This window comes from Anomalospiza imberbis, chromosome 13 (assembly GCF_031753505.1).
Source record: "Anomalospiza imberbis isolate Cuckoo-Finch-1a 21T00152 chromosome 13, ASM3175350v1, whole genome shotgun sequence".
Lineage (NCBI taxonomy): Eukaryota > Metazoa > Chordata > Aves > Passeriformes > Viduidae > Anomalospiza > Anomalospiza imberbis.
Window position 1 is genome coordinate 18,874,870 of NC_089693.1, and position 24,740 is coordinate 18,899,609.

At 55.4% G+C, this 24,740-nt stretch overlaps 3 protein-coding genes and 1 long non-coding RNA gene across 4 annotated transcripts; 1 reads left to right on the forward strand and 3 right to left on the reverse strand.

Moving 5' to 3' along the window:
- Positions 1-1,125: 1,125 nt before the first annotated feature.
- On the reverse strand, positions 1,126-7,782 carry COX5A (cytochrome c oxidase subunit 5A). Its single transcript, XM_068204366.1, has 5 exons — positions 7,524-7,782; positions 4,666-4,782; positions 2,277-2,398; positions 1,774-1,896; positions 1,126-1,275 (listed from the first exon to the last, which is right to left on the reverse strand). The coding sequence occupies exons 1-4, from the start codon at positions 7,606-7,608 to the stop codon at positions 1,783-1,785; spliced, it is 438 nt and encodes a 145-aa protein (XP_068060467.1). The 5' UTR covers positions 7,609-7,782; the 3' UTR covers positions 1,126-1,275; positions 1,774-1,782.
- Positions 7,783-9,533: 1,751 nt separating this feature from the next.
- Positions 9,534-11,045, reverse strand: RPP25 (ribonuclease P and MRP subunit p25). Its single transcript, XM_068204365.1, has one exon. The coding sequence runs from the start codon at positions 10,738-10,740 to the stop codon at positions 10,117-10,119; it is 624 nt and encodes a 207-aa protein (XP_068060466.1). The 5' UTR covers positions 10,741-11,045; the 3' UTR covers positions 9,534-10,116.
- Positions 11,046-18,099: 7,054 nt separating this feature from the next.
- Positions 18,100-24,115, forward strand: SCAMP5 (secretory carrier membrane protein 5). Its single transcript, XM_068204368.1, has 7 exons — positions 18,100-18,213; positions 19,779-19,853; positions 20,110-20,238; positions 21,922-22,078; positions 22,730-22,831; positions 22,992-23,109; positions 23,218-24,115. The coding sequence occupies exons 2-7, from the start codon at positions 19,847-19,849 to the stop codon at positions 23,410-23,412; spliced, it is 708 nt and encodes a 235-aa protein (XP_068060469.1). The 5' UTR covers positions 18,100-18,213; positions 19,779-19,846; the 3' UTR covers positions 23,413-24,115.
- LOC137482144 (uncharacterized) lies at positions 19,234-19,638 on the reverse strand. The gene is made up of 2 exons (XR_011003900.1): positions 19,498-19,638; positions 19,234-19,376 (listed from the first exon to the last, which is right to left on the reverse strand). It is a non-coding gene; the product is annotated as an uncharacterized lncRNA (long non-coding RNA).
- Positions 24,116-24,740: the final 625 nt, after the last annotated feature.

Sequence of the window (24,740 nt, forward strand, 5' to 3'; positions counted from 1 at the left end):
CGGGGATAGGGCGCGCCCCTCAGCCGCGCATGCGGGGTGGGACAGCGGGACAGCGGGACAACGGGACAGCGGGACAGCGGGACAGAGGGACAGCGGGACTATGGGATGGGACAGCGGGACAGCGGGACAACGGGACAGCGGGAGAACGGGACAGCGGGACAGAGGGACAGAGGGACAGAGGGACAGCGGGACTATGGGATGGGACAGCGGGACAACGGGACAGCGGGACAGAGGGACAGCGGGACAGCGGGACAGCGGGACAGCGGGACAACGGGACAGAGGGACAGAGGGACAGCGGGACAGAGGGACAGCGGGACTATGGGATGGGACAGCGGGACAGCGGGACTATGGGATGGGACAGCGGGACAACGGGACAGCGGGACTATGGGATGGGACAGCGGGACAACGGGACAGCGGGACAGCGGGACAGCGGGACAGCGGGACAGCGGGACTATGGGATGGGACAGCGGGACAGCGGGACAGCGGGACTATAGGATGGGACAGCGGGACAGAGGGACAGCGGGACAGCGGGACAGCGGGACCACGGATGAAACAGCGGGATGGGACGGGATGGGACGGGACGGGATGGGACGGGACGGCGGAGCATCCTGCCCCGCACGGCTCTTGTCCTGAGCCCACTGTGCAGAAACAAATTCCTGTTTTCCCAGAAAATTCCCCTCTTCTAGGAGGAAAAGAACAGAATTAAGGTATCTCCCTTCTCCTCCCACCCACTTCTGTTGGTTTGTTTTCTTTCCCAAACCCTTGCCTGGGCCAGAGCTGAGTGGAAAACAGGGACAGTATCTATCCCCGAACAGACGCCCTCCCGGTGGGGACGCGACCCTTGCAAACAGGCGCCTCCCACCCACGCCTGAGGCTTTGGACATCATCCCAGGGAAATGCCTCCTCCCCAGAGCTCTGCACAGAGGAACCATGCTCTCCATGTTCTCCACACAGCTCCTCCTCTTCCCCTCCCAGAGCCACGTGCTTGGGAAGCCTCTGGGCACCAGCTTTGCAGAGTAAGTAACAATTTAGAAGCTCCTAAGAGCACATTTATGGTTTGTTCCTTCTTTTTTTCCCTACAAAAGCAACAGGAAATAACGACAGAAGGCACTGGTACACGAGTCAAACCAGTTTTTCTTTTATTAGGCTCAACTCCACGGCACTTCCATTGTGACTCAATAAAGGAAGAAGTTATTTCAGGTAAGATTTAAAGTTTGTCTCTCCAAGTGACAGTGTACAATCTGGTAGCATCAGTAGAGCATTTGAGTAATCCACCTGGCACAGAAAATAACAGGGGAAAAGTAAAAAAAGCCATTAGAGAAGCAGCCTAGAATGTCCACAAAGTTTCCATGAGGTCCCAAAAGAGTTATTTCCATCCCTTTTAGCTTCAAAACCGTGGTTAACCATGCTCAGCTCAAAAATGCAGGTACTGCATTCCCAGCACAGCTGATTCAGGACGCCTGGCACCAAGACATTGTATCCCAGGGCAAGGAGGAAGAAAAGGACTTAAAATATGCAGAATCAAGCACTATTTGCAGCAGTCTGACACACAGTATCTCTATTCTAAGCATAATATTTTAAAAAAGAATATGACACTGGTTATCTCCTGAGGAAACTGAGATAAGAGGCTTCGCTTCCACGAGGATTTTTATTTAGGGCTTTATTTTAGTCTGGGATTAGGGCACATTAGGTCTTGCCTATGTTGTCTTTGCCAGGGGGTTTGGGGTGCAGGACTCCCATGCCACGAGTCTGGGAACCAACATCAAACCTTACCAACAAGGTTTATGCTTTGTCTAGGCCCAGTTCCTCTGGAGTGGAGATTCCAAGTTCACTCAAAGTTGGTCTAAGCTCCTGGATAACGTAAGGATAGATTTCCTTGTGGGGTCCTGCCTTGTCCTGAAAAAAAAAAAAAAAAAACCCAAAAAACAAAGAATGGAGTTACTTCAAAACACACATTTCCAAAGCCTCCCACCCCAGCCACTGCCTGTGGCAGAGCAGAGCTCCTGGCCTCTAGGGCTGAAATGAAAGTCCTGGCTTCTCTTAACTCCCTGGCCAGGCTGGATTCAGGTTTCAAGGAGCTGGTTTCAGGTGTTCCCCAAGAGAGCTTTCTGAGTTACTTCTCTCAGTCCCTCAAGAAGCCAGCAAGCTTTGTGCTCATCATAGAGCCACAGATTCTGGCAGCAGGAAAGTGTGGTTGTCCTTTGCAGCAGGAAAAAGCCAGGGAAAACTGCCCTGCTGCCAGGCTCTGGCAATAGGAACAGAGCAGTTCCACCCACCTTTACAACTTCTAGGATGCGGACAGCGCTGGCAAAGTCATTTAACCGTCTGCAGGCCCGCAGAGCCGCGTCGATGATTTTGGGCTCGGGGACCAGGTCGTAACCCACCAGTGTGTTTATGCCTGTGGAGACAAGGAAACACCAAGGGGAACATGGGACCAGCTTGTCATGCTCTCAAGAGGAACCCCTTGCTGTCTATTCCGTTCCCCTCTGACAGAAAAGAAACCCCAAAAACCTCATCAGGCAGGTGCTGCTGGAAGGATCCTTCTGGTTGCAATTATCTGCGTTAGAAATCACATTTTAACGCCTAATTGGCCTTAAAGATGAACTCTCCCGCTGTATTGCTCCTATACTGCCCCACACACCTACCCCATACTGCCCCATGGACACACCCCCAGCCCCATAACCCCTGTGCACACACCCCACACTGCCCCATGGACACACCCAGCCCCATAACCCCTGTGCACACACCCCATACTGCCCCATGGACACACCCAGCCCCATAACCCCTGTGCACACACCCCATACTGCCCTACAGACACTCCCAGCCCCATAACCCCTGTGCACACACCCCATACTGCCCTACAGACACCCCCAGCCCCATAACCCCTGTACACACACCCCATACTGCCCTACAGACACCCCCAGCCCCATAACCCCTGTGTACACACCCCATACTGCCCTACAGACACCCCCAGCCCCATAACCCCTGTGTACACACCCCATACTGCCCTACAGACACTCCCAGCCCCATAACCCCTGTGCACACACCCCACACTGCCCCATGGACACCCCCAGCCCCATAACCCCTGTGCACACACCCCACACTGCCCTACAGACACCCCCAGCCCCATAACCCCTGTGCACACACCCCACACTGCCCTACAGACACCCCCAGCCCCATAACCCCTGTGCACACACCCCACACTGCCCCATGGACACATCCAGCCCCATAACCCCTGTGCACACACCCCATACTGCCCCATGGACACACCCCCAGCCCCATAACCCCTGTGCACACACCCCACACTGCCCTACAGACACCCCCAGCCCCATAACCCCTGTGCACACACCCCACACTGCCCCATGGACACCCCCAGCCCCATAACCCCTGTGCACACACCCCACACTGCCCCATGGACACCCCCAGCCCCATAACCCCTGTGCACACACCCCATACTGCCCCATGGACACACCCCCAGCCCCATAACCCCTGTGCACACACCCCATACTGCCCTACAGACACCCCCAGCCCCATAACCCCTGTGCACACACCCCATACTGCCCCACGGACACACCCCAGCCCCATAACCCCTGTGCACACACCCCACACTGCCCCATGGACACTCCCAGCCCCATAACCCCTGTGCACACACCCCACACTGCCCTACAGACACCCCCAGCCCCATAACCCCTGTGCACACACCCCATACTGCCCTACAGACACCCCCAGCTCCATAACCCCTGTGCACACACCCCACACTGCCCCATGGACACATCCAGCCCCATAACCCCTGTGCACACACCCCATACTGCCCTACAGACACCCCCAGCCCCATAACCCCTGTGCACACACCCCACACTGCCCTACAGACACACCCAGCCCCATAACCCCTGTGCACACACCCCATACTGCCCCATGGACACACCCAGCCCCATAACCCCTGTGCACACACCCCACACTGCCCTACAGACACCCCAGACCCAAAACCCCTGTGCACACACCCCATACTGCCCCATGGACACACCCCCAGCCCCATAACCCCTGTGCACACACCCCATACTGCCCCATGGACACACCCCCAGCCCCATAACCCCTGTGCACACACCCCATACTGCCCTACAGACACCCCCAGCCCCATAACCCCTGTGCACACACCCCACACTGCCCTACAGACACCCCCAGCCCCATAACCCCTGTGCACACACCCCATACTGCCCTACAGACACCCCCAGCCCTATACCACCCCAAAACAATGGAGTAAGTTTAATAAAACTTGGCAACTCCACAGCAAACAACTGGAGACAGCCACACAAAAAGCCTGCAGGGAGTTATGGCCAAGCCATTAGCCAAAGTCCAAAGAAAAATGAGCATAGTAGAGCTCAAACACACTTTCCTTGGAGCAAATGTTACTCTCCCTCCCATCCATGTGTTGAAATGATGGAATCATGGAATGGTTTGGGTTGGAAGTGCCTCAGAGATTATCGAGTCCACCATTCTGACATGGGCAGGGACACCTTCCACTAGACCAGGTTGCTCCAAGCCCTCTCCAGCCTGGCCTTGGGCACTTCCAAGGACGGGGAGTCCACAAAATGCCAACTAAAGTTGTTATTTCTGGTCACAAAACATCTATTTACTCCAGGTTATGCTTCCTGGTCTTCAACTTACCTTTCCTGAGCTCCCAGGCATCAATATCTGGCTTGTTGAAATACGTCACCCAGCGAGCATCGAATTCTTCATCTGACTCTTGTGACCCGTGAGAGTAGCAGCGGGCAGGAAGCACAGCTGAATGCAGAAAAAAAGGAACAAACTTGGAGCAAAAGGAAGATTAACACTGCTTTAGTCCTGACCAAGAGGCCAGAAGCCATAAAATATGGATTTCCCTTGTTACAGTCGCTCTGGATCAGTCCTGGATGAGCCCTGGGCGGATGCAACTTATTAAATATAGTGGTTTATGTTGTAGCAAAGTGTCTACTTTTTTCCATATCAGACTTCCAAAGTGTTCCCAGAGCATTGGTCAGAGTAGGGGAAAGACACACAAAAACCAGCTCTGGAGACCAGTCCTGAAGAGGTTTTGTGGCATTCCTTTTTCTGTAAAATACAGGAATTCTCCCTCTTCCCACAGCCAAGTGAGACTGAGAAGCTTTAACATACAAATTCCTGACCAACAAAATTCCATGCAATTCCTACAGAGGCTCTCTAAAGCAAAGGGATGAGAGATATTCCTTCCAACAGAAGGGTTGGAAGAGGAAAAAAAAATTATCACTGTGTCTATCCAAGGGAAAACTCCTGGATCTCAAGGTTACAATTGCATTAACATTTGATAACTAATCACAAAAAGCAGATTGTATGCTAATGCACAAATTAGTCTGATAGGATCATTAATTTGTTTCTTCACTCAGCACTATCACAAATTGCTGGTTTTTTGGATGAACCTGTCTTTTTTAACCCCACAAAGGTTGGGACAGTTTTCTAAGGCAACTAAACTGAAGGACCACAAGCCTGGTGCTTCCTTTCCCCACTGCTAATCTCACTCCACTAATATTTGCAGAGAGGTCACACACCAGATACGACCTTGGAGCTCAAAGCTCTGCTTCACAGAAGTCAAATTTAGCTCCTGACTTTTTCTTTCTTAACCCAGCATGAACCACTCACAGTGATTAACTACATTTATTAAAAAAACAAACAGACAAACAAAACAAAACCAACATCATAACTGGGTTGTATTTTTGCTGATATACTTCTCTTTGGGTTCATTAATGGCAGCCTAATTAGCAGGCAATTTGCTTTTTTAACAAAATTTAACCCGGTCCAACATTTCAGCTGCAATACTGGTTTGTGCAATGGAAGCATGAAAATAGCTTTATTTATTTTAGCTATGGAAAAGTAAACAACAGGCCAAGACAGAATTAAAATGCTCTTTTGGTTCCTGTAGGGAAATTCCCCCTTCTTTCCCCAGCTCCAAGGCAGACCTTTGACCCTGCTTTCTGCAACAAATCACCTGCACAGCTGAGCTCAGAGCAAGAGCAGGGCTCTGTAAATGCTCCTGCTCCCAGGACACTGCTGAAAACCCTCCAGGTCTCAGCTGGTTGAAGGAGAATCCTTATTTTTCCTACACACACAAAAAAAATAAAATCCTACAGAGAAACAGCAAATCTCAGCTGGAGACAAGCTTAAACTGAACCGCTCGAATGCCAGCTTTAAGTCAAAATCTAAAGTCTTTCCTCAACAAAACCATTCCCTGGATCCAGGAGGCAAATACAGACCATAAGAATTGAAACTCTGGCTTTCCAGGATGTGTTTCTCAATTGCTGCTGGTTTTTTTTTCCACATTAATGTTTATATCTGTATCTGGAGAGTCCCTCTGCCCTGAGTTTCAGCAGGGTCCATCAAGGTCACTGTCACACACATGACTTGTGTGTCACAGCCGACCTATCCAGGCAGAGATTCTCAACTCAAGGAAGCACCAAAGGGCAAGCACCTTTGCTTTAAAGTGAACTCGACAGGCATTAAGCCTAAAATCACCTAATGAGACACAAAAACATGTTAAAGCTTCTCCGTGAGGCACAGAATTGGGCAGTTTTCTCCGGTAATGAGCACAGAAGAAAAACACATATGAAGAAAAAAACGTTAATTTACTGAAAATCTGAGAAGGAGGAGCCCAGGGATTACACAGGGGAGGTTTTGCAGCAGCAGAACCCCCGTGCAAAGGGGTGGCAGCAGTGTTAAGTGGGGTGTTTGAAACACAAGCCCTTGGAAAAGAAGAACACAGAGCCAACTGGAAGCGAGGCCCACGAGCAGCCGGGACTCAGCACATCAAAGGAACAGCGAGCAAAGACTTTTAGTGGATTAAAAATAACAAAAGACCAAGGGTGTTGAGCAGCACCTAAGGAATCCTGTGCTAATTGTTTAAAAAGACGCGACAGGCTCCCTAAGGCAGTTGTTTCACTCACGCGTGCCCCAGCAGAAGCACACGCAAGTCTCCGAGCATTATTAGGTCTCTTAATTGGGTATTAATTGCGATGCAGAAGTTAATTAGCTATTAATGGCGATGCACAGGCAGTGCATTCTCTGCAGTCTGCGTCTTCCAGCCCTGCCACCCTGGCCACCATCACAGCACGCTGCCTGGAACTGGTCTTCCTACTCTCCTTATTAACTGGAGAGCTGAAAAGGCGTTAATATTATAAATAAAATTAATTGGCCTGTTAATTAGGAGGGTGAGGGCTGGCGCGGAGCTGCAGCGGACCCGGGGGGGGCCGGCGCCCCGGAGGTCACCGCCGCTCTCCATCAATGTCACCTTGGCGGGGGGCGCAGGGAAAGCGGCACCGCCCCTCGCTGCAGCCCCCGGGCGGTGCCCGGTGCCCGCCGAGGCGGCGCCGGCGGAGGGCTCCCGGTGGCGGCGGCCGGAGCGGCCCGCGCTAGGCCGCGGGGTCACCGCAAGGACACGCAGGGCCTCGCTCCCCGCCGCGCCGGGAGCGCGGGCGCGGACTGCGGCGGGAGCGACGGAGACGAGCGCGGCCGCTCACCTGCTGGGCCGGCGGGCCGGCGGACGGCGGCGCGGAGGCCGGAGACGGCGTAGCGGCGGAGGAGAGAGGCGCTGGCGGCCAGCATGGCGGCGGGCTGTGAAGGGGGGAGACAGCACCGGGGACCGGGGGCGCGCCGCTGGCTCCCGCACCGCACCGGGAGGGAGGGACGGAGGTGAGGGCCGAGGGGGGCCGATGAGGCGGGTACGGCGGCGCGGCGGGGACGGACCGGGAGCGTGGAAGGGCGGGAGGCGGCGGGGACGGGCTGGGGGCGCGGCGGGGCGGGACTGCCGCCATCTTGGGGCGGGGCCGGCCGCCATTTTATGCGTGAGGGGAGCGGCGGCGCGGGTCCTTTTCCTCACGGAGCCGCTCCTCGGGAGTGTTTGGGCTCGTTTTTTGACGAGATCGGGCTCGGTCTGGAGGGGTTCGGGCTGCTGCTGCTGCCCCCGTTTAGCTGAGCCCGCGCAGCCCGAGTGCAGCCTCCCCGCCCCTGTTAATGGACACCCGCCGCACTCGGTCCCCGTGAGGGGAATGGGCTCAGACCGGCTCAGCCGCGTCCGCCACCTCCCCAGCTCTCCGTGAGTGTCCCTGTCCCCACACCGTGGGCTGCTGCCCTCAGCCACCGTCGCACCGCCCCGGGCACGAAATCGCCCCAAAACTTGTCCCTGGGGCTGTGCCTCAGCAGTGCCGCACAAAACCACAAAACCATCGTGATTATTCCACTCACCATGTCCCCCGGTATCATCATTTTGTTAAATACTTTTTTTTTTTTAGCAAGGAGGGTGAAATCCCCAGTGCTGCCTCTGTGATTGGAAACTACCTGCCTATGAAATCTATTAAAAATATCTTGCAAATTAACAAAATAAGGAGACATAAGTGGGTTTTATTCTTATTTCCTTGCTCAGAGAAATGTGAGGTGGCAGCAATGGAGGTGAAGGGCTGTTAGTGTTTGACCGTGTGGCTCCCACAGTCTTCAGGTTCTGATCAGGGTGCTTACAGAGAGATTTATTAATTACAGGGTTTAAAATTAATTTTATTAGTAAATTTAATGCATTTGGTGTAGGTGCCTGTACTCAGTGCTCCTGTGTGGGGTGAAGGGTTGATCCTTCAGATGGGGTCTGCACTGCAGAAGGGAACTGGGAAGGGCTGGATGGGACAGAGCCCAAAGCTTTACCATTCCCAAACCCACAAAAAAAGATCATTAACATAAAAAAACCAGTTGGAAATGAATGTTCACGTGAAGGGAATCAATCTGCAGTAGGACAGATAAGCACGAGCCTCTGGACCGAGGAGCAGCTGCCTGCTGAGGGAGATAACAAGGTCACTGCCTCACAAAACAGATCCTGCTTCCTCCTCTTCCTCCTCCTCTCCTTTCATTCCCGCTCCCAGCCAAGCAAGCCCTTGACAAAAAGGGAACGCTGACTGTCCCTGTAGAGCGGGAGTGAGGCAGGGAGATAAGGCAGCTGCAGCCAGAGAATCCCTCACACGTGGATTTTGGGAAGGGTTTGCTCCTTAATACCGATTAATTCCTCCCGCAGTGCCGCTGGGCAGAGGGAACCAGGTGGATCAAGGCTTGGCATCCCATAACCCATCCCCCAAATCTCCCCTGTCCCCACTGGAACTGGGGCTTTGCCAGGTGCTGCTGTGCTGGCATAGGAGACCCCAATCCTGTTCTTCCAAGGGACAGAGTTTGGCTGGGATCCCCTTGTTGAGAGCTGGCAGCAGCCTTCACTGTGCTGATCCGTGCCATGGCCAGCAGCCAAGATGATCCCCCCATTTTCCCATAGACATATCTCAACTATTTCTAAAGAGCTTTTATTTTTCCGTTAATTTCTCTTTACCCCCTGGAAGTAGCAGGGATTTTGCTCCAAAGCACTCAGCAGCCAAGGCACAACCCCAAAACCGCCTCATCCTGCGCTGGGCACTGCATCCTGTCACAATAACCCCCTGCCCAACGCTTCTGTTGCCCCCAGCACCCCACACCGTGGTTTCCCCCGACTCCAGACCAGAGTATCCAGTGTGGGTTGTTTTATTTCCTTGTGCTGTCCCACAGTCAGGCAGCGCAGTGCAGTGCTTGGCTCTGTGGGTGCAGGGAGAGAGCATCCCCTGTGCTTGTTTGGGTGATTTTTTTTGGGATGAATCACGGCCTCACAGGATGCTGAGCCCGGCATTAATAACTCCGACAGCTCCTCAGCAGCAGATTTGATAAATGAAGGTTTTATTCCAACAAGCTTGGGGCAAACGCATCTCTCCTGATGGATGAGGTGTTTGCAGTGGGGAGCGGTGGTGGAGGTCCAGGCACCCCTCGGCTGCTCTGGCTCCCTGGGAGTCGCTGCAGGATGTAGCTGGTGGTCACGGTGTCCCTGGGTGGCTGAATTAGAGGTCACCAGCTCCCCCCCCCCACATCCTCACCTGCTTCAATCCATGGTGGGTTTAACCGTTTAACGCTCACGCCAAATCTGGGGACCCCCATCCACAGGGGTCAAAGAGCAGCAAGTGGGGACAGGTCAGGGGGAGACTGCAGCCCACCAGTGACCCTGGAATGAGTGGATATTCCTGCCTCGATACCTGGCTGGTAGGGTGGGAGGCGCTGGGGTCAGTGGTCCTGCTGGCCAGCAGTGGTCCCCGTGCCCCTGGGGCTGTCAGACACCTGTACCTGCAGCTTCTTGGGCAGCAGCTCCTCGCAGGGAGGCGGCAGCGGCCGCTTCAGCCCCTTGGTGGAGGATCCCAATGTGTCTTCTCCCGCCTCATGCCGGGGCTCAGGGGGCTGGTATCCCATCTGGTTGGGATCCAGGGGGTCCCGGGAGAGCAGGATGCAGATGGAGGGGACGTTCTTGTGGACAGTCAGGTTCTGTGCAGGGCTGTCGGGCGGTGGGTCCTGGTTTTCCCAGACCTCGAGCACAGTTTTGTAGCGTACCTTGGTGACCTGGTGGAGCCCTCCCAGCTTGCGCTTCATGATTTCCACGCAGGTGATGGTCTTGGTGACCGCCCTGCCGCAGCCGCTGAACACGATCTGCCGCCTGCCCTTCAGCTCCATCTGGGCCATGGCGAAGTTCATCAGGTTCCTGATCTTGCTGCCCTCCTTCACTTTCATCTCCACCACGTCCGGGGGCAGGTCTGGGAAGGGTAATGGCATCTCCTCCTCCGAGGTCCTCACCTTTCGGAAGTTCTCCATCCTGGACTGGGCAATGGGCTTGGCTGTCCCTCCTTCGACAGCCATCCTTCACCTCTTCCCAGTGGATCCACACAGGCTTCTAGCCTCCCGTGACCATAGCAGGGCTGACCTCGCTGCCCTCCAGCCCAGCCGCGCGTGCAGCAACCACCAGCCCTTTCTCCTCGGCTCTCCAGGGGCTGGCAGTGGGCTCGGTGGCAGTGCCAGGGGCTGTCTCCCGTGGGGGACAGGGCTGCAGGATCCTCTGGGTGCTCCCAGTTGCTCCCAGCAGGGATAACAGCCAGCTCCAGCTCTCGGTGATGCTTGGGCTCCTCCGCTCCCACTGCAGCACTCGCTTCTGCTGCTCTTTGCTTCATTCTGGACTTCAGCAGCCCCCAGAGCTGTTCTGTGTAATTAGCAGATCCTCCCCCTCTCCCTCCCCTTCCTCCCCTCCTCCTCCTCTTCCCCTGCTCAGCTGCCCATCCCAGCACCCAGCTCCTGCCTTCATCCCTGCCAGGCAAAGGGGAGGGCAGGGAACCCAGGTCTCTGTCCCGGAACAGAGAAGGGAAGGAGGGGAGGGTGGAAGGCAGAGGGAGAAGCTCACTCTTGCCTTCATAATGTTCCCAAAGTCCTGCCCCCTTAAAGAGAACCTGGTCCCTTCTCTCGGTGCTTGCTCCTCTCAAGGACACCCACTGCTAACTGCAAATGTCACCCTGCCTGCCCGCCCTGCAGCATTCCTAGAGGGAATGCACAGCCACGCTGTGTCCAGGGATGGCACAAAGATGCAGCAGGTACTTCGGGAAGTACTTTGGAGTCTGAGCTCGACCCTTATTAGCCATGAGAGAAGCCACAGGAACCCACAGCCAGGAGAAAGCCTGGCAGATGGCATCGCAGGCGAGCGTGTATTGAGTGTGCCAGGGCTCTGCTCCCCCCAGCACCCCGCAGCCTCAGCCCCGGCTCTGCCGGCAGGAAAACCTCTCAATTCCCAAAGCTCCGAGGAGCAGATGCCGTGGCAGAGCTGGTTTTCATGGGCAATTTCTCTCCCTCTCTCCCGCTCCTCCTCCTTCCCCATCCCTCCCTCTCCCCGCTGCTCTCGCAGTCCCTGTCCCTCATTCATCCCCAATGCGGAGCTGCCCACTGTGGGCTCACCATTACATGTACTGGCAACAAATCCCAGAAAATCCCTGTTGCAGGCCAGGAGATGTCCCCTTCTTGCCCCCAATCCCTTCCCGGAGCAGAGGCGACGTCCCTGCCCCAGGCTGGCCTTCTGCCCGCCCCTGTCACCTGCCTGTCCCCTCCCGCCCCGCTGGCCGGGGGATCATTGCACAGTGGAAAGACATGTGAGTATTGACTTGCAGTCAAATCTTATCGGCCTCTGGAGGCCCCTGGATTGGTTTCACTCCTAGCAGGGCTTGAAAAAAATACATAAATAAATAAATAAATAATCAAATCGATCCCATGCCCGTGGAGGTGAAGGCAGGATGTGGCTGTCACATCCTATCTGGGGAGGATCCCACATCCCTGTGGTCCCCAAAGCAGCTTTCTGTGGATACCACTGCCTAAATGGGGGTGAATTTGGGACACCCCCTGATCCAACCACCAGACTGGGGTCTGGGTGGGTCTGTGGGTTGGGATGGGATGGGATGGGATGGGATCCTCCATCCACAAGCAGTGTGCTGGAAAACCCCTGTAGATGCAGAGCATTGTTTCCCAATCCATCTAACCCTCCCTGAGGTTCCTTGGGCACACAGAGGGAAACTGAGGCAGGGCAGGCAACACTCCCAGGCTCACCACCAGCACCAGATCCAGGCTTTGAACATTCCCAAGTCCCTTCTGGTGCTCTGCAGTAGTAAGCAAACCTATTCCCTGTGCTCCTACTGTGGATTCCTCACTGCTACAACACAAAAGCTGCAATGACATTTCTCCGTCTTTCCATTTGCCAACAATTCATGGAATCCATGCAGAAGGCACTTGGCTCCTTCCTTGGGCAGGCAGGGATGGATTAAACCCCTCAGGGAAACTCCTGCCTTCAAAATGTGCTAAACCCCTAGGGAAATAATCGGGAAGGGTTTTAGTGACTGAGAAATCCCTCGGGGTCGTTATCCAGGTAGCCTGGGAGGGTTACATGGATGTGGAGGGCTGACAGCTGCAGGGCTCTGGGCAAGCCACGTGAATCCCTGGTGCTGGCTGAACCATCCAGCCCTTCTTTCCTGGCCCAGAACCAGCTCCTGCCTCCCGTGGCCCATTTTCCATGGCATCATGGCGCTTCCCAACCATCGGATGATGGAAGCAGCAGCAGCTTCTCCCCCCCTCCATCTCTAATTGCTGCTTAATGAACTCTGCTTATCGCAGCCTCCGAAATGGAGGTGGGAGCGGTGCAATCACAGAAAAGCTTCCAGAGGGTGCATTCCCCACAAGGCCAAGGCTGTGCTGGGAGCAGGGGGGCATTAATGACAGGGGCTTATTTTCCCTCTGCAGCGCTTAAAATGTAAATGAAATTCATTATTAGCAACTCCGTTGCTAATTACCATCTGAAGCTATTCATTAGCCTGTCAGCTTATTTGTTGGAGGACAACAGAGTGGATGGGTTACTCCAAGCCAAGGAATAGCTGAAATGAGCTCAGTAGGGTGGGAGAGGAAAAGCAGAGATGGGGGGACAAAGGCACAGACAGCTCCAGCCGTGGGGAATCAGGGAAACAAAAGCTGGAAAAGAGGATGCGGAGTCCTTTGAAATGGAGAAGAAGCAAATGGGAAAGGCAGGAGTGATGAAAAAATAAGAGTAAAGGAATTACACACTGAGTATTGTCCGACTGCCCTTCTTGAGCAGCCACTCTGGTTACAGTGGTTTCTGCTTCCCCTTTCCCACAGTTTCTCTCTGAGCATTCCAGTGCCATCCCAACCCCATGCCAGAGGATTTCCAAATCCCTGTGGGACCCTCTTGCCTGGTCCCAACTCCACAGGAGGTGTGAGCTTGGAAGAGCTGTTTGGGAGAGCAGCCAAGAGGAGAACTGGTGGTGGCAGGAATGGAGAGGGCTGCTGGACACAGCACAGAGCCCAGACAAACCTGGAAAAGTGGGAGAAAAACCCCAGAAACACATTCCTAATGGAGATCACGGCAGCTGGAGAGGAGCAGTAACCTGAGCCCCTGTCCTCCACCTGCCCTCTCCATATTTTCTTTCATGCAAGGTGGCCCTAGTTGGGAACAGGATGGAAAGTGGGAGCATCCGATACAAGGAAAGTCTCGGTGCCATCGCCCATCTCTGCGTCACATCGGCGCGGCTCAGGTCTCAGCCTCTCATCACGTTGCACTCGGCAGCGGGCTGGTGCCAGGGTGGATTGTAACCCTGGCAAAAGGGGTGCAGAGGCACCTCCAGGATGCCACAGCTGTGGGGATCCCCGGCCTCCATCCCAGTGAGGGTCCTGGAGCTGCTGCTTCCCAGCAGCAGCTCCCTGAGGATACAGCCCAGGGTGCAAGGGCTGTGCCAAGATGCAAGAGGAAACCTTGGAGCATCCTGGGGTGGCACCAGCTCTCTGCTGAGTTCTTATCCCTACCGTAAGCAGAAAATTACAGAGCTCAAGATAATCCTCATTTTTAATAACCCAACAGTAAAAGAAAAGGGAAAAATCCCTTTCATAAGACAAATCCCTTTGCAGAGCTCCAGCATGATAAGTAGAGGGATGTTGTAAGGACCCTGAGGACATTAATAAACCTGGATGTTCCTCACCAACCCCACCTGGGACCTCGACCCCCTGTGCCCACGGCCCAGGAGCTCTTTTTAAGCTCAACCCAGGGGTCTCAGTCCTAGTCTCAGCTATGTCAGGACTGGTCAGCTGCAGCTGGTCTGGACTCCAACCTATAGACTGACCCTAAACTGGACCTGTGGATTGATTTCCTTGTTTTTGAATCTGTTTGCTTGCTGGGAATTTGCTGCTTGATCCAGCCTTTTCTTTGGACCTGCCCTTCCTCCCCAGCTTTCCCTGCTTAGGGAGTGTGGGATGAGCAGGGAGGCTCTTCCCTCTGTTATCCCTTGGCTCTCCAGGAATCCCTGTGAAGGAGGGGAGCACACATCCATTTGATTCCTGAATATCCCTGACTGGAAACCTTCAGGCAGGCAGGAATGTGGTAGTGCCGAGGGCAAGGATCAGCTCTGTACGTGACCATTCCCAAAGCCTCAGTGGAATGGGAAGGTGCTGAAGCAGCAGAGATGCAGGTGGGGAGGAAATTCAGGTGAGAGAAAGCTGGAGAGAAAGAAATAAGGGACAAGAATTCAGCCCCGAATCTTCAGTGTGCTCAGTGCCCACAGGCAGAGCCAGAGCAGCTCTCCAAGGCGCTGAGCATCCCCTGTGCATGGCAGGAGTGGGAATCCATGACCCCATCCCCACCCCCCTTTCCTTCCCTGCTGCTAGGCAGGACATGGAGCTGGATGTGCAGGGGTCCCTGCTCTCTGAGGGGAACAGCTCAGGGTCCAAGACCCAGAAAGGGGTCAGAGTGGACAGCTGGACCCCCTGCTATGGGGTCATCTGTGGCATGCTGGTTTTCCTGCTTCCCTCTATTTTACCATCTGTGAAGAAGGCATTTTCCCTCTTTCTGCCAGCTTTCCTTCCTTGCATCCCCACAGCAACGCTGTTCCCCTGCCGAAGGGGTTTGGCCACCAGGGCTCACTGGTGTAAAGAGATTTTGCTGCTTCCTTGCCCAGCTGTTCTCATCTTCCCGTGGTGGGATGTTGTCCTTGCTGCCCCTCCATGACCCTCGAGGTTGGACCCTGGGAAGGGAGGATGATTTAGTTGTCAAATAAAGTAATTTTCACAACACTTCACTGATATTCTCACAAGCACTAAGGCAGGAGGTCCAAGTGGTGTGCACAGAACTCTGTGTGCACAGAACTCTGTGACACTGAGAACAAGGGACACAGCCTATGGAGCGCTCAGGCTGAGTTGGGATTTATATCCCTTTTAGGAGCTTTTGAACCCTGTCCCGTCTGTGAATCAGTCCAGTCCCTTCCCCTGCCCTCCACATCCCAACCTTGGCATCACTGGCAAAAGCAATCAGCATGTCCTCTGCCCCTCACGCAAGCCATTAATTAATTACTGCTCCCAGAATGAAGCACATCAGGGCATGGACATGGAGTACCCAAACTTGGCCCTGCTGGTTTCCCATTGCCTCCTGGATAGAGGGAGCCTGTGTACCCTGCCAAGGGCTGACCCCCAGGGTCCCTGCCCTTTACCCACACAGTGCTTGCCATGCCCTGGGTAGGGGGCACTGCACTCCTGCCCCATAGAACCCCCATTCCTATAAAGCCCCTCAAGCCCCATAGACCACTCCCAGCCCTATAGAGCCCTCATTCCTGTAAAGCCCCCCAAAGCCAATAGAGCACTCCTAGTGCCATGGAGCCCCCAGCCCTATAGAGCCCCCCAAGCCCCACAGAGCACTCCCAGCCCCATAGAACACTCCCAGCCCTATAAAGCTCCCCAAGCCCCATAGAGCACTCCCAGCACCATGGAGGGCCCCAGCCCTACAGAGCACTCCAAGCCCCATAGAGCCCCCAGCCCTATAGAGCCCCCCGAAACCCCACAGAGCACTCCCAGCCCCATAGAACACTCCCAGCCCTATAAAGCTCCCCAAGCCCCATAAAGCACTCCCAGCACCATGGAGCTCCCAGCCCTACAGAGCACTCCAAGCCCCATAGAGCCCCCTGCCCTATAAAGCCCCTCAAACCCCATAGAGCACTCCCAGCCCCATGGAGCATCCAGCCCAATAGAGCCCCCCCAAACCCCATAGAGCACTCCCAGCCCCATGGAGCCCCCAGCCCTATAAAGCCCCATGGAGCCCTATGGAGTCCCCAAACCCCATATGGCACTCCCAGCCCCATGGGGCCCCCAGCCCTATAGAGCCCCCCAAGCCCCAAAAAGCACTCCCAGTCCCATGGGGCCCCCAGCCTTATAAAGCCCCTCAAACCCCATAGAGCACTCCCAGCCCCATGGAGCACACAGCCCTATAGAGCCCCCCCAAATCCCATAGAGCACTCCCATCCCCATGGGGCCCCCAGCCCTATAGAGCCCCCCAAGCCCCACAGAGCACTCCCAGTCCCATGGGGCCCCCAGCCCTATAGAGCACCCCAAGCCCCACAAAGCACTCCCAGTCCCATGGGGCCCCCAGCCCTATAAAGCCCCTCAAACCCCATAGAGCACTCCCAGCCCCATAGAGCACCCCAAGCCCCCTAGAGCTCTCCCAGCCCCATAGAACACTCACAACCCTATAGAGCACCCCAGGCCCCATAAAGCACTCCCAGCCCCATGGGGCCCTCAGCCCTATAAAGCCCCTCAAACCCCATAGAGCACTCCCAGCCCCATAGAACACTCCCAGCCCTACAGAGCACCCCAAGCCCCATAGAGCACTCCCAGCCCCATGGGGCCCCCAGCCCTATAAAGCCCCTCAAACCCCATAGAGCACTCCCAGCCCCATAGAACACTCCCAGCCCCATGGGGCCCCCAGCCCTATAAAGCCTCTCAAACCCCATAGAGCACTCCCAGCCCCATAGAGCACTCCCAGCCCTATAGAGCCCCCCAAGCCCCAGAGAGCACTGCCAGCTCCATAGAACACTCCCAGCCCTATAAAGCCCCCCAAGCCCCACAGAGCACTCCCAGCCCCATAGAACACTCCCAGCCCTATAGAGCACCCCAAGCCCCACAGAGCACTCCCACCCCCATGGGGCCCCCAGCCCTATAAAGCCCCTCAAACCCCATAGAGCACTCCCAGCCCCATAGAACACTCCCAGCCCTATAGTGCACCCCAAGCCCCACAGAGCACTCCCAGCCCCATGGGGCCCCCAGCCCTATAGAGCCCCCCAAGCCCCACAGACCACTCCCAGCCCTATAGAGGCCCCTAAGCCCCACAGAGCACTCCCAACCCTATAAAGCACCCCAAGCCCCATAGAGCACTTCCAGACCCATAGAACACTTCCAGCCCTATAAAGCCCCCCAAGGCCCACAGAGCACTCCCAGCCCCATAGAACACTCCCAGCCCTATAGAGCACCCCAAGCCCCATAGAGCACTCCCAGCCCCATGGAGCCCCCAGCCCTATATAGCCCCATGGAGCCCTATGGAGTCCCCAAACCCCACAGAGCACTCCCAGCCCCATGGAGCCCCCAGCCCTGTAAAGCCCCATGGAGCCCTATGGAGTCCCCAAACCCCATAGAGCACTCCCAGACCCATGGAGCCCCCAGCCCTATAAAGCCCCATGGAGCCCTATGGAGTCCCCAAACCCCACAGAGCCCCCAGCCCCATAGAGCCCCCAGCCCTATAGAGCGCCCCAATAAAGGCCCCGCCCCTTCCCCTCGGCCCCGCCCCTCCACCCGGCGGCATCAGGACCCTGGACAGCGGCGGGCGCTCTCGCGAGATCCCGGCGCTGCCCATAGCCCGGGCGGCGGCGGCGCCGCAGTCTCGCGAGAGCGCGGTCGCTGCGGCAGGAGCAGCACCGGGCGGGCGGGCGGCCGCCGCCACCCGCCGGGAACCGGAGGGGACGGGACGGGTCACGCCACGTGGTGAGTCCCGGGAGTGTGGAGAGGGGAAACGCCGCGGCGCGAGGGCGCTGGATGCTCCCCCCGAGGGGGCTGACTGCCTTTTGCACCGACCGACCTCCCGCTCTGCACCCCGCTTGCGGGGGGGATGCGCGGCGTGGGGGCAGCCGCGGTGACCCTGCTCACGCGTGGGTGCACCGGGGACCGAGCGGGGGTTGGGCCGCCCTTCCCCCCGATCCAGGCCGCTGCTGGGAGGCTGCTTTGAGGTGGGGATGCGTGGGGCACGCAGCCCTTCACGCGTGGAAATGCACGGGCAGCGATGCACGGCGAGGCCGAGCCCTGCCTGCCCTCCCCACACCCGCCCCACGCACCAGAGGGGTTTCTTCTCCTTGCCATCACCTATGTGATCCCCCGTCCTTTTTCCATCCGCTCCACCATATTCCAACCCCTCCACCATATTCCTAATTTTGCAAAAAAACCCCACCCGAATTTCTCGCTGTCCCGGTGCTTTCGCCCCCCGGTGGCGCGGGTGTGGGGTCGGGGGTGCCTGGCCGTGTGTCCCCGCTCCCGACACACGTGGGTAGGGGCGGCGGGGCGGACGTCACCGCGCCCGAGGAGCTCGTATTTATAGCACTGGCGGGATGGAAGCATCCGGGGGCTGCCGGCGGATGTCGGGGACGGCGAGCCCTGGGGAGGGCGAAAATACCCCTAGAGAGAGCCCCCCAAATCCTGCCGGGAGCCCCAGGCACCAACGGCCGGGACCCCGCGTCCTGGGAAATGTGTTGGCCGCGGCCAGTTCTGCCTGGATAGCTGGGGAAGGGCAAAACCTGCAGGCAGGTGGGGATACGCCATCTTCACGTGTCTCTTTAAAACCTCAGGTATTAATTTTTGGCTTTAATTCGCCGTAATTTTCACTTCTGGCACAGAGTCGAGCATGGAATGGTCTGGGAAGGTCCTGGGATGCCGAGCTCCCCCCTTTCCCACCTGCATGCTCTGGAATGAGGTGCCAAATGACATGAGTAATTGTTAAGCCAGGCACTCGAGTGACTCATTAGTGACAATCGCCACTGATTTATTTTTTTTTCCAGCTGATTTCTCTGCTCTGATTTTCTGCTCCCTTTTTGGCCTTGTTCTTGGCTTGGGCTTGCAGAGATGGCAGCTACGAGGCAGCCAGGTAGTCCCCTGTGCTGGAATTCAGCAAAAAATAACAATAATACTTTTTTTTAAAGAATTATTTTGGGGCCAGGTCATGAACTCGAGGGTTTCAAACTGCTCACAATCACCCACCTCCATTCCCTGCTGCCCTACCTGGCCCTCTCCTGGATGTAGGTCAGTTAGGAGTGGGAGGCCCCACATCGCTGGATCCTCTCGTAATCTTCTGCCTTAACTGGTACATAAGCCTGAGCCAGAGGAGCCAGGATTTATCACACTCCCAACCAGGTGCCATCCTGGATGTGTGATAGTCCAGAGTGTCACAGAAGTGAAGCCAGCTGCTGTCCTTGAGTTGTTTGGGAACGGGGGAAGGTGAAGGCTTTTGCAGAGGTCCCTGACCACTTCAATCAATCTTTTTTTCTCTCGTTCTCCTCCAGCTTTGCTAAAGCTCCCCCATTTTTCCCAAGTATTTTTCCTGAGGAGCAGAGGCTGAGCGTGTGCCAGCATGGCAGGTACGGGGGGCTCTGGAGATCATCGTGGGCTCTACTGGCCATAATGTCACCAGTGGGGTGGTGGGTGTCCATGGGTGCAGGATCCGTGTGGCCAGTGAGGGCTGAACTTGATCCTTTTGGGTGGGTTGGTGGCGGTTTCCATGGGAAATCCTTAACTCCTGTGTAAAATTTGTCCTTTCTTGGGGTTATTTAGGAAGCCTCTTGTTTTTGTTCAGCTCTGGGCAGTGCCTGACACCACTGAAACTTTTCCTTGCAGAAAAGGTGAACAACTTCCCTCCCCTGCCCAAATTCATCCCCCTGAAGCCATGTTTCTACCAGGACTTCGATGCGGAGATCCCGCCGCAGCACCGGACCATGGCCAAGCGGCTTTACTACCTCTGGATGCGTGAGTGGCTGCGAGGGAATGGCTCCAGTGGGATTTGTTTGCCTCTCCAAAGGCTGCTCCTCTGGGAGCTGCCAGCTGAAAGGGCAGGGCAAGGTCAGGGGAAGCCCTTCTCCCCCTCCAGGCCTTGGTGTCTCCTGTTAAAACTCAGGAACGAGAGGTGGGCTGCAGCATCCCCTGGATCCCAGCCCTTCCAGCCTCCAGGATGGAGCTGTGGAGCTGGCTCAGTGTCCCAGGGTCACTGGTGGTGATGTTGACGTCCTGCTGTAAGGAGGAGACGGCTCAGACTGGAGGGCTGGTGTGCCTGCTCCCCAAAACATGGAGCTTGAGGCTTCCCGGAGCTTGCCTGTTCCTCTTGCATGCCTCTGTGTGCCGTGCCGTGCTAACAGAGCTGTCACCAGCTTCCAGCTCTTCCAGCTATCCTGGATCTCTCTTCTTCACCAAACCTGGGCAGGGAACAGAGCCAAAGAGACAGGTCACACCCCAACATAGGTGGAAACGTGCACAGCTCAGGGCAAGCTGGCACCAGCATTTTATTTCTTTCTAGAAGAACTCAGTTCCCTTATCAGGCCCTGAACTTTGGAAGCGTCAGTGCCCAGGGAGTGCCTTGTGCTTTAGGGGCAGGTTAGGAAGAGCTGAGCTAACACCACAGAGGTTTTGTGTTCCTGCTTTTGCCATGGCACCAGGCTGGCATCCCTGGGGCTGGGTCCCATCAGGGAGGTGACCCTGGGGTAGCTTCATCATGTCAGGAGGGTCCACTTGTTTAAGGCATGGGAGGAAAAAAGCTGTGCGTCCCCTGGGAAGCTCTCTTGGGGGTGTTCAGTTCCCTCCCCATCCCAAACAGGATGTTCTTCCTCTTAATGTAACAGAGCTTGGGCCTCGCTCCTCAGCATCAGCTCTTAAGAGCCAGTCGCTGTCCCTTGGGTTTTGCCTCTGGAGCTCCTCTCTGGGGCATTTTCTCCCCACCAGCCCCTCAGACACCCAGCACAGAGTGGCTGGAAGGTCCCTTCGTGTCCTTTAGGGCAGCTGAGCTCCTTCCCTTGCCAGCTGCAGCTCTCAAGCAGGCGGTGGTGGGAGGGCTTTCGCTCTCGTCGAAATAATGAATCATTCTCCGAACTCGGAGGCGTCAGAATGCAGCTGAGCCTTCTCTGCTTTGTCCTGTGTCTGCTGAGCTGGGACTCATAGTCAGAGCCCTTGTGTGGCCTGTTCCCAAGCAGGGGTGGGCGAGGGAAATGTGTCACCCCCTGAACTGGTGAGGCGGGCTCAGGAGTTCAGGATTTTGGCTCTCAGTGGTGCTCGGGGAGCTCCTGCACAAGCTCTTTCAGCAAAGATGTATCTGGAGCAAGCAAAAAACTTCACCACAATTCCTCCAGTTTCCTTCTGTTAGTGGAAATGTGTCCTGGCTGGATAGGAGCGGGAGGATGCAATTCCTGCCAATCTTCAGAGCCCAGGAACTGCTTAGGGAATTACAACTCTGAGTGATACATTGATTTTCCTCCTGTTAAACTCAGCTGAGGTCTGACCCCCTTTTGCCCAGCCAGCCCAGGAATGTGCTCCCAGCTTAATTTAAGGGAAGTCCAGCTAGGGCAGAACTCCGAGGCCACGTCCCTGGGGTCGGGGTCCTTGGTGTCTCAGTGCCACCCTTGCGTCCGTGCTACTCTGCTCTGTGTGTGTGTGTGTTTGCAGTGAACAGCATCACCTTGGCGGTGAATCTCGTGGGCTGCCTCGCGTGGCTCATTGGAGGCGGCGGAGCTGTAAATTTTGGACTGGCAATTCTCTGGCTCATTCTCTTTACGCCCTGCTCCTATGTCTGCTGGTTTAGACCTATTTACAAAGCTTTCAAGTAAGTGGTTGCATCTGAGCCTGGCTTCTTTTTGCCTTGTTTTCCTTCATAAACGGTCAGTGTTTAGCATGGGGCATTGCCTGACTAATTGGGGGAATTCCTTTCTGTGCAGCCCTTTAGCTTTACTTTCTAACCTTCAAAACCAGAGTGTTTGGGATTCCCTGGGGGCCAAACCCCCCATCAGGCGATGTAAGGATACTTTCCTTGTCCCTCTGTGCAGTGGTGGGGGACAGTGGTGAGGATGCAGCTGGGGTGCCATTTTCCCTCTCATCCTGAGGCATTTTTTGTATTTCTCCACGAATCCTTGAGGTGTTTGTACGGATTACCCATGGTGCTGAGGTCAATCCCCAAATCTAGTGAACTAGGGGTGCATTTATTCCCCATGTGGGGTGGTGTGAGCTGAGAGCCGTGTCCCAACATGGATGTCCTCAAGCCCAGCTGACTGAGCCATAGGGAGAGTCTGGTGCCCTGTGGCTTTCCCAGGTGCCCCTTGACCACCTCTATCCTCTTGCAGTTTCTCCTTTGCCTTTAATTTTGCTTTTCATCACCGTCCTGCTAAATCATGGCCAGGTCTGATACGTCGGAGCATCTCCCTTCCCTTGGAGCGCAGCGGGGATGGAGGTGCAGGAGTGACTGAACCTTCTCTTGCAGGACAGACAGTTCCTTCAGCTTCATGGCCTTCTTCTTCACCTTCATGGCCCAGCTGGTGATCAGCATTATCCAGGCAGTGGGGATCCCTGGATGGGGGGTCTGGTAAGGAAAATGCTGCTGTGTTGGGTACAAAGGTGATCACTGTGGTGTTTTAGCATCCTTACCGTTTCTCTCCTTGGGGAAGACGGTTTGAGGAGCTGGGAGGGCTGCTGGCAGTTTGGGAGAGCGGGTGAATGAACCGGTTGTTTCCATCTCCTTGCAGTGGCTGGATTGCAGCGATTTCCTTCTTTGGGACCAACGTGGGCTCGGCTGTGGTGATGCTGATCCCCACTGTGCTCTTCACGGCCATGGCAGTCTTCTCCTTCATTGCCCTCACCATGGTACGGCAGGACAAACAGGGGCTCCACATCGCTTTGGGTGGCCCTCCTGCCACCCCGGGAGCTCCGCGCCGGCCGCAGGCGCTCAGCCCCTCTGGATTTTATCTGCAGGTACACAAGTTTTACCGGGGCAGCGGCGGGAGCTTCAGCAAAGCGCAGGAGGAGTGGACCACGGGGGCCTGGAAGAATCCCCACGTGCAGCAGGCAGCCCAGAACGCGGCCATGGGGGCGGCGCAGGGCGCCATGATGCAGCACGAGACGCAGTACTCAGCCACCCCCAACTACACCTACTCCAACGAGATGTGAGCAGCAGCAGGACTCTGTCCTCGGGAGGAAGAGCTGGGGGGGAAAAAGGGAGGAGGAAGCCTGAGCCGAGTTTCTGCAGCTGTCTCAGAAAGTCAGAGTGTACCATAATGGTGGTTCTTTTCCCGTCTTTGTAACGAGATCCTTTGGGATTTTTTCTTTCCTTTTTTTTTTTCCGTTTTTCTTGTCTTGAGCTCTTCTTTTCTCCTTTCTTTTTCGTTCTGAAGAGGCCGAGAGTTGACCTGCAGGGCTCTTGTTGTGCGTGGTAGTCAAGTGTCCGTTCACGTGTCTTCTTTTTCCCTGTGGAATAGTGTACGGTGGTGGTTTTTTTAATTACTGTGGTGATAGGTGTACGTTAGAACCTCATCAGCCAAAAGCCCCTCCATGCCCCCGAAAAGGGAAAAAGAGCAACCAGCACCCATCTTTCCTCTTGGAATAAGCCCCGAACCTCGGGTTTTTGATGTGTGTGAGTTTTCTCTTTCAGTTGGTAGTATCCAGCCACTTGCCACTGTCTCAGCAAGGGCAAGCAATCCTGGGAATTCTTTTTTCTTTTGCTTTTTAACTAGCAGGTGGCTGGCTGATTTAGGATTAAAAAAAAAAAAAAGAAAAGAAAAAAGGGAAAAAAATATAAGAAACCCTCAATCCTGCTGTTGATATGCTGGAAGCCAAGAGATTCCTAATCTACACCCTGGCTCAGGATCTACAACTTCTCTCAGTGTGTGGTGTTGTGAGTAGTTTACACTTCGATGTGGAGGACCAGTGTGTGTGTGCATGTGTGTGTGCGTGTTGGGGAGCAAGGACAGGTTTTCCCTGTGGGATACAACCATCCCATTCCAGATTCTGCATCCTGAGTCTGCTTTTTTTTAAGGCTTCTGTTTTGAAAAGCAGCTGTAAAAGTGACAGAGCGTTCCTCAGAGGACCTATGCTTGGGCAAGGCTGCGGGTCAAATCTTGCCACCCCGTATCCCAGCACATCCAAGCAGTCTCCCTGCTCATGGAAATAGCCAGGCCAAGATTTGTCCCCGTTAGCTTTGGAGGTTTGTGCTAATTTAAGTCTCTTACGGAAACCTCCAGGCTGGAGGGAAGGACTCCTGCTCACTTGTGCTCCTAAAAAGCCTGGTGAGATGTGGCTGTGTGTTTTCCTGGTGCAGAAATCCCTTTCAGGCCTGAATCCCTGCCCAATTTGCAGATGTTGGACATTAAATAATGATCCTGCACCCTAGCAGGAGACAGCTGAGCTCAGACCAACACTTCTTGGGGAAGGTGACTGGCACACCCTGGAAAATACTATGAATGGGAGCATAAATGGGATGGATGCTGCAGGGCAGGAGT